The 18244-nt window shown below is 36.5% G+C and overlaps 1 protein-coding gene across 5 annotated transcripts; it reads left to right on the plus strand.

The window, feature by feature from the left end:
- The first annotated feature begins 554 nt into the window (after positions 1-554).
- Positions 555-18195, plus strand: LOC103343734 (Insulinase (Peptidase family M16) family protein). Of its 5 annotated transcripts, none has more exons than XM_008247375.2 (25): positions 555-917; positions 3037-3280; positions 3844-4085; positions 4225-4423; positions 4702-4749; positions 4911-5018; positions 5113-5301; positions 5407-5706; positions 5883-5984; positions 6982-7116; positions 7702-7926; positions 11758-11961; positions 12042-12212; positions 13553-13702; positions 14412-14549; positions 14741-14968; positions 15073-15225; positions 15313-15439; positions 15568-15694; positions 16020-16140; positions 16229-16309; positions 16410-16511; positions 16734-16884; positions 17149-17284; positions 17861-18195. In XM_008247375.2, the coding sequence occupies exons 1-24, from the start codon at positions 742-744 to the stop codon at positions 17229-17231; spliced, it is 3804 nt and encodes a 1267-aa protein (XP_008245597.2). In that variant the 5' UTR covers positions 555-741; the 3' UTR covers positions 17232-17284; positions 17861-18195. The 5 variants fall into 5 exon arrangements, with proteins under 5 accessions (XP_008245597.2, XP_088898283.1, XP_088898282.1 ...); XM_089042157.1 differs by having other exon boundaries at positions 17875-18195; XM_089042156.1 differs by having other exon boundaries at positions 17880-18195.
- Positions 18196-18244: the final 49 nt, after the last annotated feature.

The raw sequence follows: 18244 nt of genomic DNA on the forward strand, positions 1-18244 counted from the left end.
TGACTACTCACAATACACTTAATTTGCACATAGAGATTATGAAGATATTGAAAATTTTGAACCTCATAGTCACTCATGTATTTTACCATACAATGTATAAAATGTAAAATATTGTAGTAAATCATTATATATAAATTATTATGGTGTATTTAATCTTTTGTCATTAATTACTACATATTTTCTACACTCAACAATGTTTGTCAGCTCGCTACATAATCAACTTAAATAAGTTAAACTCATCATGCAATGAATTTCCTTCTAATTTTTTGTGATAAACTAATAGATAATTGACTAAATAAACATCTTCCAAAGTTTCAATAAAAAATTCCAAGTGTTTTTTATAATTTTCGTAGTTTTTATTTAATTTTTATCGATATAAATAATATCCCGATATTTCTATTAAAATTTTCATATTTCTGAACTACCGTATTATACCTTTGATATTTTAAACTTGTTTATAATTCACAAACCCGTTCACAGATATTTGATCTTTATTTTTCTTCAATACCCGTTTCGTTAGCCCACACATATCTTGTGGAGCCCACACATGCACTGATTAGGAGGGTTATCCAATTTTAATCGCTCGCTCGCACCTCGCGCGCGGCACACAGACCCCTTGTGTGTAACGCCACTTTCCACAGGAGGCGGATTGGAATTTAGAAGTTAGAACTCTACCTCCCTTCCCTTATCTCAAGTCTCAACTGAATCAAAAATCGAAGGCCATATCTCTCTCGCAGAGCCATGGCGGCCATAAGCTCTCTTGTAGGAAACATGCCACAAATCCGTCCGTCGCAGAGAATAAGCAGAGACGACAGTTATTCGAATAGGCGGGTGAATTCGGTGGTTTGTATTCGTAGTGCTCGTGGCCCTTTGACCCCTGTACATATTAATCGTCTATCTTTATTTTCCCCAACCAGGTAATTTCTTGTTTCCTTCAAATCCTATCCTTAGGGTTTCTTTGCTCTTTCTCTCTTCCTCATAGGGTTTATTCCCAAGTCCTTGTTATCTTGCTAGCTCTTGAGTAACTGGACAAGGAATTACACGCACTTGCAATAAATGTAACGGCGAAGTTCACTGGAAACCTCCATTGTTTTTATCTGCTTTTCACCACGGTTTCTGTCAATTTTTGGTATACATTGTGAAACATAGACTAAAACTGCAGAATCTTTACTCTACTTGCTGCTAAAAACATCGTAATTGTTTTTTTTGTTTTTTGTTTTTTTGCTTTGTTAGCCCTTTTCAGTTGACCCACCTTCCATTTTATATGGTGCTATTTCTAACCCATCCCCATAGTTCAAACTCTTTTTACCCTTCCCAAACCATCATCACCTCATCATCTTTGTTTTCTTTTCCTGGTCTGGTCGAACATAATCTTGTTTCATTCGGCCGATTCTTCAATCTCTTAAATTTATTGATTCTTCCCTCTTGATTTCACTGAAGGGACTCCAAGCCCGCCCTCACCACCACCTTTACAAGTTATGTCATTTACATTATTTGATTTTGAGGTAGACTGTGTTTGTTGTTTGCTCAGATTTATATAGATGCTGGGCACTTTCAGAGGGCATCCCTCTGTGTGTATACATATACATAATAGAACAAGAATGATGATATGAAGTGCGATAAATTCCAGTATGCTAAAGCTAGTCTTTTGTTTTTATTTTCAAATTTCTTTTGGTTTGGTCGGGCTAGACAAGTTTGTTCAGTTCAAGACAACCAAATTTTTACAGTTATGGTTGGTTGGCTAATTTTTTATTTCTTTATGAGAAACAATATTATATTAAAGAGATGAAAAAGACAATACAAAACTTAGTGAACCAGAGGTCCACCAACAAAAGATACAGCCCTCAAAAACAAATACAAAAACACCTCTTACATTGTAATACAATTCTACAAACTATCCTACATGAGCTTCTCAATCTAATAAATTACAGAAAATGAAATATCCCTAAAGGCTGGAGAAAGAGAAGCCCATAAGGATGCCCCGAACCTGAGTTTTTCCCAAAAACTCTCCTCTACATCCCCTCTTTAGTTTTCAAATATTCTTCTATTTATCACAAACCAAATTCCCGAAAGACAGCTAACACATCACAATTCCCCAAAATTCTTGCCTTCCTTCCACCACCAAGACGCATATACATCACAAAGAATATTTGAACATGACTGAGGAATAACCCAATTAATCCCTGCCGCCCTGACTAATCGCCAACCCATTCTCAATGCACATGGACAACGTAAGAACAAGTAAATTTGATTAGCCACCATACCCTAATTGGCTAATCAAACCTACAAAAGAAAACCCAAAGCAATATTAGTTTGAAGCAATTAATACACATGTGCACTTTGTTAAAAAGGCTCCGAAACAACGATGTGAAGTGGATTCTACTTTGCAATCAAATTGTGCGAACAGGAAAATCCTTAGCCAAAGTTTAGACATATATGGGTTGTGGAGAGGGAAGATGAAGAGTTGGGTTTTGTGTATATAGGTATCAGATCAGATTGATAGTTTAAGCGTTTTCATTAAATATGGTTTCTGATAGAACCACCGTTCAAGGATTTAAAAAGGAAAAAAACATTCCGAAACAAGAAAGAGGTTACTGCCTTGGTATTATTAGGCATGGATAACAAGATTTACTAATTCCCTGTTGAACATGATGAAGAGTAGAAATTGGGGATGACTATTTTTGACAGACTGCGATAACCCAGTTTGAAACCTACACAATATTATGGGGCTGATAACTTAGTATCAAGCATGGTCGTGTTCATGTTGAAATGGTGTTGACTGTTTAACACAACTAATCAACTGGTTGTATTTCAGTTCAACCCACCTATCCATAAGATAACATGTATTGACTAGTATGCAACTCACTACCGGTTTATATGTTCATAACTGTGTGGTGTGGACCTGAATATATAGCTGTTGTGAATGTTCTTCTATATTATGTAACCACAATTTTCAGTGCCCTCTATATTCTTCATTGGATATAAACGGTAACTTTTATTCACTTTTGCTCTTGGGCATTTTCTTGTGGGTAAAAGGCGTCTGCTCGAAGTTGGTGCTGGTAGATCAGGCTTACATAGAAAGAAAACTAATACTTGGGAACAATGTATCTCCATGCTCAGAGAGCCAGTGACTGAAGCACTTTTTCCAGGAAAGGATAACTACATTTCTAGCTCTTTTTCCCAAAACAGAAGTCGTCATCGCCTTAGGACATCTACACCAAGTGTCTTTAATGACAAAACTTCTATTTGTTTGTCCAAGCCTAAACTTGACAATGCTGCTGTAAGTAGTGAACAACGAATTTCCTTCTGTTGATGCATCTTGCATTTTATGTCTTGTGTTTGACTATTATCTGGTGTTTTCGGATATGTTTGTACAGTATGTCTATAATGTGTGTGCATTTATGATAACATATAATATTACTAGCCAGGTTGAAAACTATTAATATTAAATAAATCATTATTTCAACAAATTCACATGAACTATCTCTAATGTCTCTCCGTCTGGACCCTAGAAGTGTAAATTACAGAATCTATGCAACTGATTGAGAATGTACAATAATGATTCAGCTCAGAGCAGCATTCTTTCTGTTCAGCTTGATTGAATTTCACAGACACGTTCTTTGTATGTTGCATTCATTAAACAATAATTTGGGAAAAAAATTACAATGTGAAACTTAAACTGTTTCACACCATCTAGTATGTTGATTATCAGTGAACTTTTAAGAAACTCTCGTTGTCACTTCACAGTTCTTGATGCAGTTTTGGAGGTTCCAACAGGAAACATTCTGCTCATGCTCTCAAGACAACTTCTTTCTTACTTATTGTGGTCCATATAATTTTTAGGCGAAGCATGATCACCTTCCATACGCAACCGTGGGTCCAGATGAGCCACACGCAGCAAGTACAGCCTGGCAAGATGGTATTCTGGAGAAACAGGATCTGGATTTATTATATCCTGGAGTAGGAAAAACAGAGTTAGAGGGGTTTTTAAGTTCTGAAATTCCATCTCATCCAAAGTTGTATCGAGGACAACTGAAAAATGGGCTGCGCTATCTGATCTTACCAAATAAAGTTCCACCAAACAGGTTTGGCATCTCTACAGGACTACTTCTAGTTGGCTTATGCTTTATGGTTATGTAGAAAATAGAAAGGCCAGGTTTCATGTGCAGCTTATTTATAAGATAATTTCATATCTCAAATAGAGCACATTTGTTGGAGTTTTAGGTTTGAAGCACACATGGAAGTTCATGTCGGATCAATCGATGAGGAAGACGATGAGCAAGGAATTGCACATATGATTGAACATGTTGCTTTCCTTGGAAGTAAGAAACGTGAGAAACTTCTTGGGACAGGGGCTCGATCTAATGCTTACACTGACTTCCATCATACAGTGTTTCACATCCATTCACCCGTTAGTTCAAAGGTCCCTTTTCTGTTACACCAATATTCTGTAATTGAGTTTTTGTCATTTTTAGTATTTGTGGTCTTATGTATGTCAATACCAAGCAATATAACAGAGCTGGTAATCATAGTTGTTGTAGTTGTGATATGTATATCGAACAGAATGTAAGCTGTTGGTGTGAAACTTTATGATGTTTTTGCAAAAGTAGAAAATAATAATCAACACTTTAAGCTAATTTGTATATTGTTCTTCCAACCTAGGTCTTATACATATATTGACGATTATATTTTGCTTTCCAGGATTCTGATGGAGATCTACTTCCATACGTACTGGATGCTTTAAATGAGGTATGAATGATTGATTTTTCTATATGAGCTAGTCTTATACATATATTGACGATTATATGATGCTTTAGACGAAAAAATGAAATTAGAGAAAAACAAAAGACTGAATTGGAAGTTTGTAACCTTTGAGTTCTTATCTACTTGTGCTTCATGCATGTGTACAGATTGCTTTTCACCCGAAATTCCTTTCTTCTCGTGTTGAAAAAGAACGGAGTGCTATACTTTCAGAATTACAGATGATGAATACCATAGATTATCGCGTTGACTGCCAGGTTTGCCTAGGGAGTTTTGTTATTTCTCTTAGCTGGTTAATATATTTGTCTTGCCTAGCTTTATCTTAACTTTTACACGTTTGATCGAGTGCAGTTATTACAACATCTGCATTCTGAAAACAAGCTGAGCAAAAGGTTCCCAATTGGATTAGAAGAGCAAATTAAGAAGTGGGATGTTGATAAAATAAGGAAATTCCATGAGCGTTGGTACTTCCCCGCAAATGCAACCTTATACATTGTTGGGGATATTGATAACATCTCAAAAACGATTTACCAAATTGAAGTATGCAAGAGTTCACTTACTGAATGACTTTAATTGTGTGTAGATGAGTAATTTGCATTCACTTTTAGAGTCATAAATTGAATAAAATTGGTTGCTTTATTGCAGGCTGTCTTTGGACAAACTGGCCTAGAAAATGAGGCAGTTTCTGCACCTGCTCCTAGTGCTTTTGGTGCAATGGCTAGTTTCCTTGTGCCCAAGTTTTCAGTTGGGCTGACTGGAAGTTTACCTAATGAAAGGTCATCTAATTCTGTTGATCAAGCTAAAATCTTTAAAAAGGAAAGGCACACAGTTCGTCCTCCTGTGAAGCACAATTGGTCACTCCCTGGAAGTAGTACGGATTTGAAGCCTCCACAGATTTTTCAGCATGAATTGATTCAAAACTTTTCATTTAATATGTTCTGCAAGGTATAAGGGGTTTTGTAGAGTTTCTTCTAATTATGTGCTAAGTTGCGTTTCTGTTGGGCTATTATGAATATTTTTCTTGTTTGATATATCCTTAGTAATTTGGTTGTTTTGTGCCTTACAGATTTAGTTACCATTCTCTTTCTCTCTCTCTTAACTTTTTTATGGAACCGCTGCAGATTCCTGTGAGCAGGGTTCAAACATTTGGTGACTTGCGAAATGTTCTAATGAAGAGAATATTTCTATCTGCTTTGCATTTCCGAATTAATACAAGATACAAGGTGCAATTTTAGTGTTACGTGTACAAGTTCCAGTTTCCACTATGAAAAATGTCACTGCTTTGCTTTAATTAGCTGTTTTATTAATTTGGTTTTGCTTGTTAATTTTATATATATATAAATACAAGCTTAATTAAAGAAAAAAGAAGAAATATACAAATAAAATACAAGAAGTTGGTCAAAATCAAGGAGGGTAACCTTCAAAGCAAAATCAAATAATTCACAGTTTCTTTCCAACTAAACAGTACACAAAAGAGTCAAGATCGCACCCCACCAAAGTTGTCCATGAAGATATTAGAGGCTTTCTCTTTTTATATGTAGGGATGTTGAACTTTCTGTACCACAATGCCTGTGGTTATAAGTTATAACTGATAAGCGGTTGTCATAATATCTTGCAATTTGTCTGCAAATCTCGTTTTTAACGTATTGTTTTTAGTAAGTAATCAGTTATCTATTTCATTTAAGTTCAAATTGAATATTTGCATCATCCAATCATGGTGGTAATAAAATTTGATTTGTAGAAGCAAGAATAGAATAGAAGAGAGAAAAAGTGAGGGAGAGAAGTAGATCTAGGACAGAGGAACAGTAACTCTTCAACTTTATGTTTGCTTTCTCAATTTAATGTGAAAAGTCTCCAATTACAATTGTTATTCTATATTCACAATATGAAAACTCTCCAATCCAATAATAATAAGGCCTAATTATGCAGGGAATCCCTGCATAGTAAAATACTGCAATACCATAATAATTTTACACGTAAGTTACTGTAAATGAATACTTGAATCTCTTAATTCTAATTCTAGTAGATAAAAAAAATTAGCCTAATTTTTACCCTTGCACCTACGCCTAGAATAGTTACAAATTTCTTTCTTCCTTGCATCATCAGCTGGTTGATCTGAAATGTTTTATTATTGTATACCCGAAATCATGTTATGCACTATGTATTAGCTTGAAAAACCATGCAGCTCTTTGTAAGTTTGCTAATCTTTACAAATGGCAGAGTTCAAATCCACCATTTACTTCAATTGAATTGGATCATAGTGACTCTGGAAGGGAAGGATGTACCGTCACCACTCTTACAGTAACTGCTGAACCCAAGAATTGGCAAAGTGCAATAAGAGTTGCTGTCCAAGAGGTTGGTATTTCTGTCTTGCTCTGCCATACACTCTGAAAGGGGAGCTTGTTTCTGGGTTTTTTAAGTGTAGTTTGCATGTTGTCAGTTTAGACAAAGTTTGTACTGGTGTCTAATTGGTGGACCACTTGTCCGCAATTGGACATTTTCTGTAACTTCAAGAAAGTTGTATACTTTTTTTCTCTTTTTCTTTTAAAAGATGATGTCATGGATGCAAGTTTTGTTTAATTAACTCAGTTTTAGAGTAAATTCTGCTGTCTAAACTAATGGTAGCTTGGGTTTCTTATCGTGGTGGTCAAAATGTACTCTTGAGGGAGATAAGTCATCTTTTTCACCTCTTATTATATTTATTTTAGTTTTGTCATTATTTGGAACACATGAATCTAAAATCAATGTTTTTTAAGTTATGAGATAAACATAATGATAGGCCACCATGATATCTTGCTCTGTGGGACTGCACTTTTCTTGTATCTTTCTTGCTCAAGCTTGGAAAGAACAAACTTCGTAGTTGGCTCAGTCCCAGTGAATTTCCGTATCTTGTTACAGATACGTTTATATAAACTTGATGTTATGCTTTATTTGGTGCAGGTTAGAAGGCTCAAAGAATTTGGTGTTACTAAGGGTGAATTAACTCGCTACATGGATGCTTTATTAAAAGATAGTGAACATCTGGCAGCTATGATAGATAATGTATCTTCTGTTGATAATTTGGATTTCATTATGGAGAGTGATGCGCTTGGCCATACAGTGATGGATCAGAGGCAAGGACATGAGAGTTTGGTTGCTGTTGCCGGAACAGTTACTCTTGAAGAGGTAATGTTCAAAATCATTATGATGCAGGAGCATCTAGTAGACTTTCCTAATCTAAGTGGGCATCAACCAATAAGGCTAAGTTTTAGTTATATTAAATTAATAGGTTATTTTATTATTTGTTTTCCTATTCTTACTAGGATTTGGTTTAATTTCCTGTTTAGGTTTTTAATTTCCTATGTCAATTAGGTTTTCTATATTCTAGTATAAATAGGCTATTAAGAGACTCTTGTATATAGTTTTTATTGATGAATATAATTTCAGACTCTAGTCTATAGAGTTTCTATTGGGATTTTGCCCTAGAACTCAGTTATCTTCGTTCCAACATCGATTCTACTGCTTTATCCTTCTATCCTCTGTATTTTGGGTATGTTTGGGTCGCTGGACAGCATCAAATTGGTATTAGAGCCTAGGTTAATCCTTGTTCTACAGCATGGTTGGATGTGCTAGAGGTTGTGGACGAGGGAACCAAGCCCAACACACAGAGATGGCTGAGATGCGGCGTATGATGGAAGACTTGTCGAGAGCGGTGCAAGCCCTCCAACGATAGGAATGTGCGGATGTCTATATGGAGATTCCGGAACACAACCGCGAACCCTTACACATTCCGGAAGGTGGTGGTGAGGATGATTTTTTTTTTTTTTAGAAGAAATGAAATTTATTAAACAAAAGAACACGGAAGTGGATAAGGTGGTGGTGAGGATGAATATGAAGACGAGACGGAAGTTGATAAACCTTTTCATGAAGCTGGAAACCATGGTGATGATCATCGAGGTGGATTGGAAGCGCGGTTGGTTCGTGCGTTGGATTTGAATGGTGGAGGAATTAAAATTGGAGTTGTTGATTTCTATGGAAAGATGCATATCGAAGATTATTTGGATTAGGAGGCAAGTCTAGAGAATTATATTGAATGGAAGCCTATGGCAGAATATCGCAAGGTGTTGTTTGTAAAGCTTAAATTGAAGAGTACCGTGCTTCAATGGTGGAAGAGAGTTGAAGAGCAGTGTGCTCAGCAAGGGAAGCAGAAGATCAACACATGGGATCGTATGAAGTCCAAGTTACGAAAGCAGTTTTTACCGGGTGATTATACCTTGGAGTTATATGAGCGGTTTCATAACTTAAAGCAAGGAGACATGTCTGTTGAAGAATATACGTCAGAATTTAATAATCTCTCAATTCAAGTTGGTTTGAATGAGACTAATGAACAGATGACATCCTATTATCTTTCTGGTTTGAACCAGACAATTTGAGATGAGATGGGAGTGGTTCGTTTGTTTAACCTTGAAGATGCTCGACAATATGCATTAATGGAGTGAAGACAATCGCTTCGTGGTGGAAAGAGAGCAGTTTCTAGCCACCCAGATACGGGTTGGCAAAGAGATATTGTTGCTATTCATGGCATCCAAAGTAATGAAGAAGCCAATCCAAGTACCCGAATAGGTGGTAGGAACTTGGGTGCTGATAAGAGTGAAAAGAGGAAGGAAATAACACAATTTCATACTCTGAACAGTGCTAATGTCAAGGATTCCAAGGCTGGAAGTACTTCACAAGCTCGATGTTTCAATTGCGGAGAGGTAGGGCATAAATCTTTACGCTTGTCCACAAAGAAGAATAAATTTGGTAGGTGATAAGATCAACTTTCCAAAACCAGCGTATGATGTTTATGGCAATGAAGAGGAAGTTATTGATCTCTTACCAGTTGAAGGAGAATGTTTATTGGTAAGGTGAGTGATGACAACTCCCAAAATTTAGGAAGAAGATCGGCATCGATATAATATATTCCAAACACGAGTCCTTTGTGGGGGAAAGGTGTGCAACGTGATTCTTGATGGAGGAAGTAGTGAAAACATTATCTCAAAGGAGGCAGTAGAAAAATTGAAGTTACCAATTGAGAAGCATCATAATCCTTACAAGGTTGCATGGTTTCGAAAGGGAAAAGAGGGACCAATCACTTCAAAGTGTTTGGTTAAATTCACTATTGGTAATACCGTTGAGGATGAAGCTTGGTGTGATGTTGTTCCCACAAACGCATGTCATATCTTATTGGGAAGACCATGGTTGTTTGACAAAGACATGATGCATTCTACTAAAGCTAACACGTATTCATTCTATAAGGATGGGAGAAAGTGGACTTTGCAGCCGCTTGAAGAATGATTCTGCCATGCTCCTAAAGATGCAAGGGTTAATGGTCATTTGAGAGCCCTTAAGTTTGACACTGAGAGTAAGGAGGTGGCATCTGTGTATCCACTTGTTGCTAAGAAGGATGTTGAGGGAGCTTCAAATAAATTGGAAAATGACAATCTCCTAAATTTAGAAAACCCTCCCATGTTTGACCGTTGTTTGGAAGAAGATTTTGAAGTTTGTTTGGGAATTGAGAAAGCTTTTGACAAGGTATTCGGTGAGAGTAAACGAGCTGAATATGGTGTCATATTGAAGGCAGTGAATCACAAAGAAGTTGGGTTTGAACTTTTGAAGCAACACAATCAACCCACGTTCGAAGGAAAGGTGATTCAAGAAATTCTTGAGGGAATTGTTGGAGATGAGATGAATTCCTTCGAAGGTGATACTTATGAGTGTGCTGATTTTCTTGGGATTGATTCTTTTAATTTGCAAACTACCAAGAACGTCATTGACATTGTCAGACTACTGGTTTTTGGCGTGAAGAGTTTTTGGGCTGAGAGCTTGGCTGCAGAAGATATCTGGTACTGTTCCAGAAGGATCAGATATTCTAAATATCTATTTCTTTGGAGTGGGAAGGTTCAATATCAAGGCCAAAGTTCTATGGACAACTTATCTAAGACGAGGTTATGTCTAGGCAGTTCTCACCAAACGATTGGAATTCGAGGAAGAATTCTTCCCAACCCGGTGGAGTTGATGCAGGAGCATCTAGTAGACTTTCCTAATCTAAGTGGGCATCAACCAATAAGGCTAAGTTTTAGTTATATTAAATTAATAGGTTATTTTATTACTTGTTTTCCTATTCTTACTAGGATTTGGTTTAATTTCCTATTTAGGTTTTTAATTTCCTATGCCAATTAGGTTTTCTATATTCTAGTATAAATAGGCTATTAAGAGACTCTTGTATTTAGTTTTTGTTGATGAATATAATTTCAGACTTTAGTCTGTAGAGTTTCTATTGGGATTTTGCCCTAGAACTCAGTTATCTTCGTTCCAACTTCGATTCTACTGCTTTATCCTTCTATCCACTGTATTTTGGGTATATTTGGGTTGCTGGACAGCAGCTTATAGCCGCTGCCCTGCATCACATTATCATTTGTTAGTGTCACTTGATACTGTGATGATGCAAGAGAATAAACATAATATCTGAATCTCCTTTTGGGCCGCTGGACAGCAGCTTATTCTTACTGCCCTATTTTTATGCCACGTACTAATATGCCATATCAATGTTGCCAAGATGGCACTTCACTCTGGTATGTGTTACGAGTAGGCTAGTTCGCTACATTAGAATACTTTTGGGGTCATGTTGGTACCTTAAGTATATTTTTAGCGACATATATAAAGGAATGCAAGATAGATCTAGTAAGACTGTACTTAATGTATAATTTGTATATTATATGTATGTTAATAATATAGATATATAATGTAATATAAATGAATTTTTGTTTCTTTTCTTGGTTAAGAACTTGTAATGCATTTCACTCAATCCTCTGTTGAAGTAAATTATGTATTTTCGTTAATCATGGATAGACAAGTAGAGGATAAAATTGGGTTGATATTATTGAGGCAATGCCGGTGCAGTGAGATTGATGAACTAAAGTTTAGTTTAATCCTCTGTTCTTATATCTCATATAATTTCAATTTTTTGTTGTGTAGACCAACTCCATTGGCGCCAAGGTGTTGGAATTCGTTTCTAATTTTGGAAATCCTACGGCACCTCTTCCTGCAGCGATTGTTGCTTGTGTTCCAAAGAAAGTGCATGTTGAGGGGAAGGGTGAAACTGAGTTCGCTATTTCCCCTAGTGAGATTGTAGCTGCTATAAAAGCTGGATTGGAGGAACCCATTGAACCTGAGCCAGAGGTGTCTTTCCATATAAACTTAGCTCGCTCTTCTGTCCAATTTGATTTATGGCTGATTCATTTTCTCTCCTATTTGTGCAGCTTGAGGTGCCAAAAGAATTGATATCATCATTGCAGTTACAGGAATTAAGGCAGGAGCGCATGCCATCCTTCATTCCCTTTAGTCCAGAAACAAATGTGACCGAAGTTTATGACAGAGAAACGGGGATCACTCAGTGTCGCCTTTCAAATGGAATTTCTGTAAATTACAAGGTATCTCGTCTTATGTTTATATGGTAATGGGATCTGTTGATTTTTAAGATTTGGTTATTTTAAGGTGGGTTAGTTTCTGTATTCGTATAGTTTGTCATTGGATGCTAGAACTGCCAAGATTAAATAGTTATTTAAGTAATAAAGACTAGGATGCTAGAACTGCTGTAACTCTAGTTTAAATACTCTATTAAGAGACTCTGTGTGCAGTTTTAAATTTTCCAAGAGAATCGGATTATTGAGTTTCTTGTGGGTCTCTTTGACTAGATTTCATCTATGGACCTTCCAACTTTGATCCTGTTGTTTTATCTCTCTCTTTCTTTGTTGTTCATTGTTGGAAATTCCTTTTCTAGTGTGGTTTTGCTCTACGACAGAGACCCAACAGCAGCCCAACACTTCCGTCCTACATCACTTGTATTGTTTTCAAGTTTATTAATGAAAGTTTGTTGCTAATACAAAATAAGATGAAATTTTTGTTGCCTGTCGTCGTAAAATGCAAGAAGATTGAAATAGGGAGATCTGTGAAAGGGTGGTGCGATGTAATCATGAGATACATCATTGTAGATGATTATGGTGTTAGTTTGGTTAATTGCTTTAGGGTTTAACTACTTGCAATCTGGAAAGCTAAAGTTCCCCCCAAAGGTAAGAGTGTTAGCTTGGTTAATTGCTCATGGTAAGTTAAATACTTGTGATTTGATTCAAAGAAGAAGGCCTTGCTTTTATTTTTCTCCTAACTGGTGTGTTATGTGTAAAGGTGGCGGTGGACCATTTATTTCTGTTTTGCCATCTTTATGGGCGAGAATGTCTCAGGTGGCTGGGATTGTGTGGGGGAATAACTTGTCTTGTGGTGACATGTTGGGGGATCAGTTTAACTTTTTTGGAGGAATAAGGACTGTAGTTCTGGGGATATTGCGCAATGATGGCAGTGTTTTGGGTAGTGTGGGGAGAGAAATAGAATAATTTTTTATAATTTTAAAGGTGACGAGATTGATCAGTTATGGGACCGAATTCATTTTTGGGCTTCGCTTTGGGTTTCATCTTCCTCAGAATTTAAGGATATCAGTTTCCAGCTTATTCATTTAGATTGGAATGCTGTTATATTGTAGCGTAGATGTCTTAGTTCGTTGTTCTTTTTATGTTGGTTCTGGTGGCTCTCTAGGCCACGCTCGCTGTCTTGTATTTTTTTTCTGCTCTTTTGCAATAAAATTTTGTTTCTTTTGAAAAAAAAAAATTATTGTAGATGATTATGGTGTTGAAATGTCATCTCAGTTAATATCAATGAGAACATGGATGAGTAAAGATTGTTACTAAAAATAACAATTAATATATTTTTTCAATCACAGATTTCAAAAAGTGAGGCTAGGGGAGGTGTAATGCGGCTTATAGTTGGTGGTGGACGAGCAGCTGAAAGTTATGAGTCAAGAGGTTCTGTTGTTGTGGGCGTACGTACTCTTAGTGAGGGAGGTCGTGTTGGAAACTTTTCGAGGGAGCAGGTATGTCAGTTCCTCCCTTGCCCAAAAGGTTCATATATATTAGATGCATGGTTTTTTTTTTTTTTTTTTTCGGTATTGCTAAATTAGGGCCCATGAAGTGCTTATGGAGGAAGCAGTTCTGTTCATAAGCACTTTTTTTCATTAAAATCCAAGTGCTTCATGAAGAAAGGCACTTGGTAGGTGCTTCTCCAAAAAGCACTTCCAAGTGCTTTTATAATCCAGTCCACTTTTATTTTTTTCTGCCAAATGCTGTCAGAAGCGCTTGTAGGAGTGTTTGTAGTTACCTGAAAGCGCTTTTAGCTATTCTAGAAGCACTTCCAAATAGGTCTTTACTTCTGCACAGGAGATTATTTCCTCATGAACTTATCACTAAATTGTAAATTATATATCTGAGGTAGATGTTTGGTAAGTAAGTTAGGTACCACAAATGGTCATTATGTAAATTAGCTTTCTCAACCTCACAAGTAGTTGTTGGAAGAGCAAATAGCTGGTGTATTTTCAATAATATGCAAGTTTTATTTTTTTTAAATATCTAGACAATATCTAGCAAAATTTATGTGGCATGCAGCTGATTACTAAGTACACTGATTATTCATATGCTATTTGTAATTATTATTTAAATTAGGATCGTGCCATTTTTTCCATTTTAAAATCCACTTCCCTCATTTTCCTGAGATTTTGTCTCATGTATGCATACTGTTATCCTCAGGTAGAACTGTTCTGTGTGAATCACCTGATTAACTGCTCATTAGAGTCCACCGAGGAATTTATTTCTATGGAATTCCGTTTCACATTAAGAGATAATGGAATGCGTGCGGCTTTCCAGTTGCTTCATATGGTACTTGAGGTAACCCATCAAAACTTGGTAGTCTCCATGCTGATTTGTGGATTCTGTAGGGCATTCTTGTCTTGGTTGTTGTCCACATGTTTTGGACTCAATGTTGTTGTAACTTCGGCTTCATAGGAGGCCTCCCATTAGAGATGTATGCAGGATGAATTTATAATGCATGATTGACGGTAGTGCTTGCTGACTTGCAGCACAGTGTCTGGCTGGATGATGCATTTGATAGAGCAAGGCAATTGTATTTGTCTTATTATCGGTCTATTCCCAAAAGCTTGGAGCGTTCAACTGCTCACAAACTCATGTTAGCAATGATGGACGGAGATGAGCGGTTTGTGGAGCCTACACCAAAGTCTTTGCAAGATTTATCTTTGCAATCTGTAAAGGATGCAGTGATGAAACAATTTGTAGGCAATAACATGGAGGTGTGTACTTTGCTGATTTGGTTCTACAAATTATGCACACAACAATAAAATTATACTATACAACATTTCTCATTTATATATGGCTGCGTCTGCTTGTTTTTTAGGTAAGTATTGTTGGGGACTTCTCTGAGGAGGATGTTGAGTCTTGTGTTCTTGATTACTTGGGAACTGTTAGATCGACAGGGAATTATGAGACGGAGAATAAGTATAATCCGGTTGTGTTTCGACCATCTCCTTCTGATTTGCAGTCTCAGCAAGTGAGTGTACTTAATCCTTGCCACTTTGGATGGTGGAATTTCTGTAATACTTTGAATTGTGCTCATGCTTCATTTCTTTTTAAGCAGGTATTCTTGAAAGATACAGATGAGAGAGCATGTGCCTATATTGCAGGCCCTGCACCAAACCGTTGGGGTTTTACAGTCGATGGCAAAGATCTCTTTCAGTCAATTATTCATATTTCAACTAATGATGGCAAGTTTATGAAATCTGGAATTAGGTTTTGAATTTGCGGCTTATTGATATAAGTACTTATGTCTATTCAAAAAAATATATATATAAGTACTTATGTGTTGTGGCTATAATTTCTTATATGGTTGCAGAACTGAAATCGGAGGAGCTGCTTATGGTGGATAAGGATATTCAGAAGGATCTGCGAAGAAAACTTCGTGGTCATCCCCTTTTCTTTGGCATCACAATGGGGCTCCTGGCTGAGATTATAAATTCTAGGTAATTTTCTCTGCACAGTACAAAGTATGCATATGAACTTCAAGTTTATCTGCAAATGTGTTCATCTTTCTTCATTATCTGCATGCTCTGAATTTATGAGTAAAATGTGTTATTTCTCTATGCCGTGCAATTATGTTCATCAATAACTGCCAGTGGTTTTCGCTAACCCATTAGTCGTTTGTACCATACATTATCTGAACTTCACAAAATGCAGTATTTAATTGCACTAGGAGTTTGTACCATACATTTTTTAGATACTATGTAAGATTAAGGAATATTTCTTGTTATTTTCACTGCTGTGAAATTTTCCATCCACTTTTCACAGGCTTTTTACGACAGTCAGAGATTCTCTTGGATTGACATATGATGTATCATTCGAGTTGAACCTCTTCGATAGGCTCAATCTTGGATGGTATGTCATATCTGTAACATCAACCCCTGACAAGGTGTGTATGTTGTAGTTGTATATATTCGAGCAAAATATTTTCTATCATTTGCACTCTCTTCACCTGTTTAGGTCTAATAAATATTCAGGTTCACAAAGCTGTCGATGCATGCAAGAATGTCCTTAGAGGTTTGCATGGCAACAAGATTTCCCAAAGGGAGTTGGACAGGGTGGGTTAGTTTTTAATTTTTTATCCCATTTTGTTTTCTTCACTTAAATGGAATTCTCTTGACCACGTCTCTTGTTTGTTGACCTATGTCGAAATTAAAGGCAAAACGGACCCTTCTAATGCGACATGATGCTGAGATCAAGTCAAATGCATATTGGCTTGGACTGTTAGCTCATTTGCAGGCTTCTTTGGTTCCAAGGAAGGTAAACTAAAAATTTCTTTAGCATTTACAGAGGATACTCATCAAAAACGTAGAAGTGGGTTGCAATCAATCTTTTCCTGTGTTAGGGCTGAAATTATCACTGTGATTCATAATTCCTTGAGGTTGCCATTTAGTTTATCAAAAATCAAGTAATAGCCAAAACAATCAAAATAAACACTATTTTCATCACGACATTATGTTTCATAGTGCTATTTTGGTCCAGGACATATCTTGCATCAAAGATCTCACAAATTTGTATGAGGTTGCTGCTATTGAAGACATATACCTTGCATATGATCAATTGAAAGTCGATGATGATTTTATATACTCGTGCATTGGGGTGGCTGGAGCTCAGGCTGGTGACGAAATGACTGGTGAGGACATATTTTGTACTGTGTTGAACTCTTGCCAAGCCGTCATTGAACGTTTTAAAGATGTAGTGGATTATCTTTAACCAATCAACAATGTTTTTTGACTTCAAATAGAGTGGCAATGAGACCTCATAAAAATATCAACTTTTTTTCTCCTTTTGGATGTGTCTACCGAGTCTGATGTTGCCTCATCATTTAGAGTTGGGTCCATTTATCAGTTCTACATGCTTGCTTTATCTCATGAACCTGCAATGTCCTCTTCTTTAGAAGTCGAAGAATCAGATGAAGGCTTTTCAGGAGTTTTCCCTGTCGGACGTGGTTTATCTACTATGACACGGCCTACAACATGACATTCTTATACGATTACTTGAGCTCTCATGCAGTAAAGAGATTTAGCATTAAGGTATATCCACAAGCTTGATGTTCTCATTTTCCTTTTAATACGGCTTTTTAATAGTCGCTGAAACTTATAAGTACCTCTGGGTTGAAGTTGTTATCTTTTTTTGGCATTCTGTTGATGACTTACACTATAGTTTCTGGAAAATGCATTTTAATTATTAAAAATAACTGTTTTTACAATTAGACAAAGTGGACAGGAAGAATTGTGCATAATTTTTTCCTAAGAAAAATAGAAAGATGTTCTGGGGTTTAGTATTTGCAATCAAATAATTTAAATGCTAATTAACTTTTGAACACTGCAAGTGAATACAATAACTATTGAAAACCTCCCTTTGTAATGTGGGCTCTAAGTTTCAGAATCTTTTATTCTATGAATGTAATATATTTTGGCTGCGAAGTATTGGAGTTTGTCAGGACTTTGTGATTGCAGTAAATGACACCCTTTCTGTCAGTGAAATTTCTTGGGAAAAGAAGGGGAGAATATTGACTTTTTAGCTTCTGTTGCATGTATATGTGATTCGCTAAAAATGTAGATGGCTTTTCCCCTTGTGTTATGGTTGATTGGAGTATTGATTTTCAGAATTTGTTGAGAAGTGCAGACCGCTTGATGTTAAAAGGCCCTGTTGCCGAAGTTGTGGCAGAACATATTGTATGCAGCAGATCATTCCAGGTGAATTCATCGACTGGCTTCATTGACATAGTACTACATATTATTACCATTGGAAGCATTGGGCACTGATGCTGATTACACTCCTTGTAAAACTATGAGCATTAGGAACTAAAACGACAGCTATAGCTATCATTGTGTTGTACATAATTGCGGCTATGTCAAGTGCATTGGTCGCTTGGGTCAATTCTTCCATATTGTAAATTCATGAGCCTTTACGTTTAAATTGTTTTCTAAATTTTGTTTAACTTATAGTCGACACTCGCTAGACCGATTAGTAATACCCTTCTAAAAAGA

Source organism: Prunus mume, linkage group LG8 (assembly GCF_029339155.1).
Source record: "Prunus mume cultivar Tortuosa linkage group LG8, ASM2933915v1, whole genome shotgun sequence".
In the NCBI taxonomy this organism is placed as follows: domain Eukaryota; kingdom Viridiplantae; phylum Streptophyta; class Magnoliopsida; order Rosales; family Rosaceae; genus Prunus; species Prunus mume.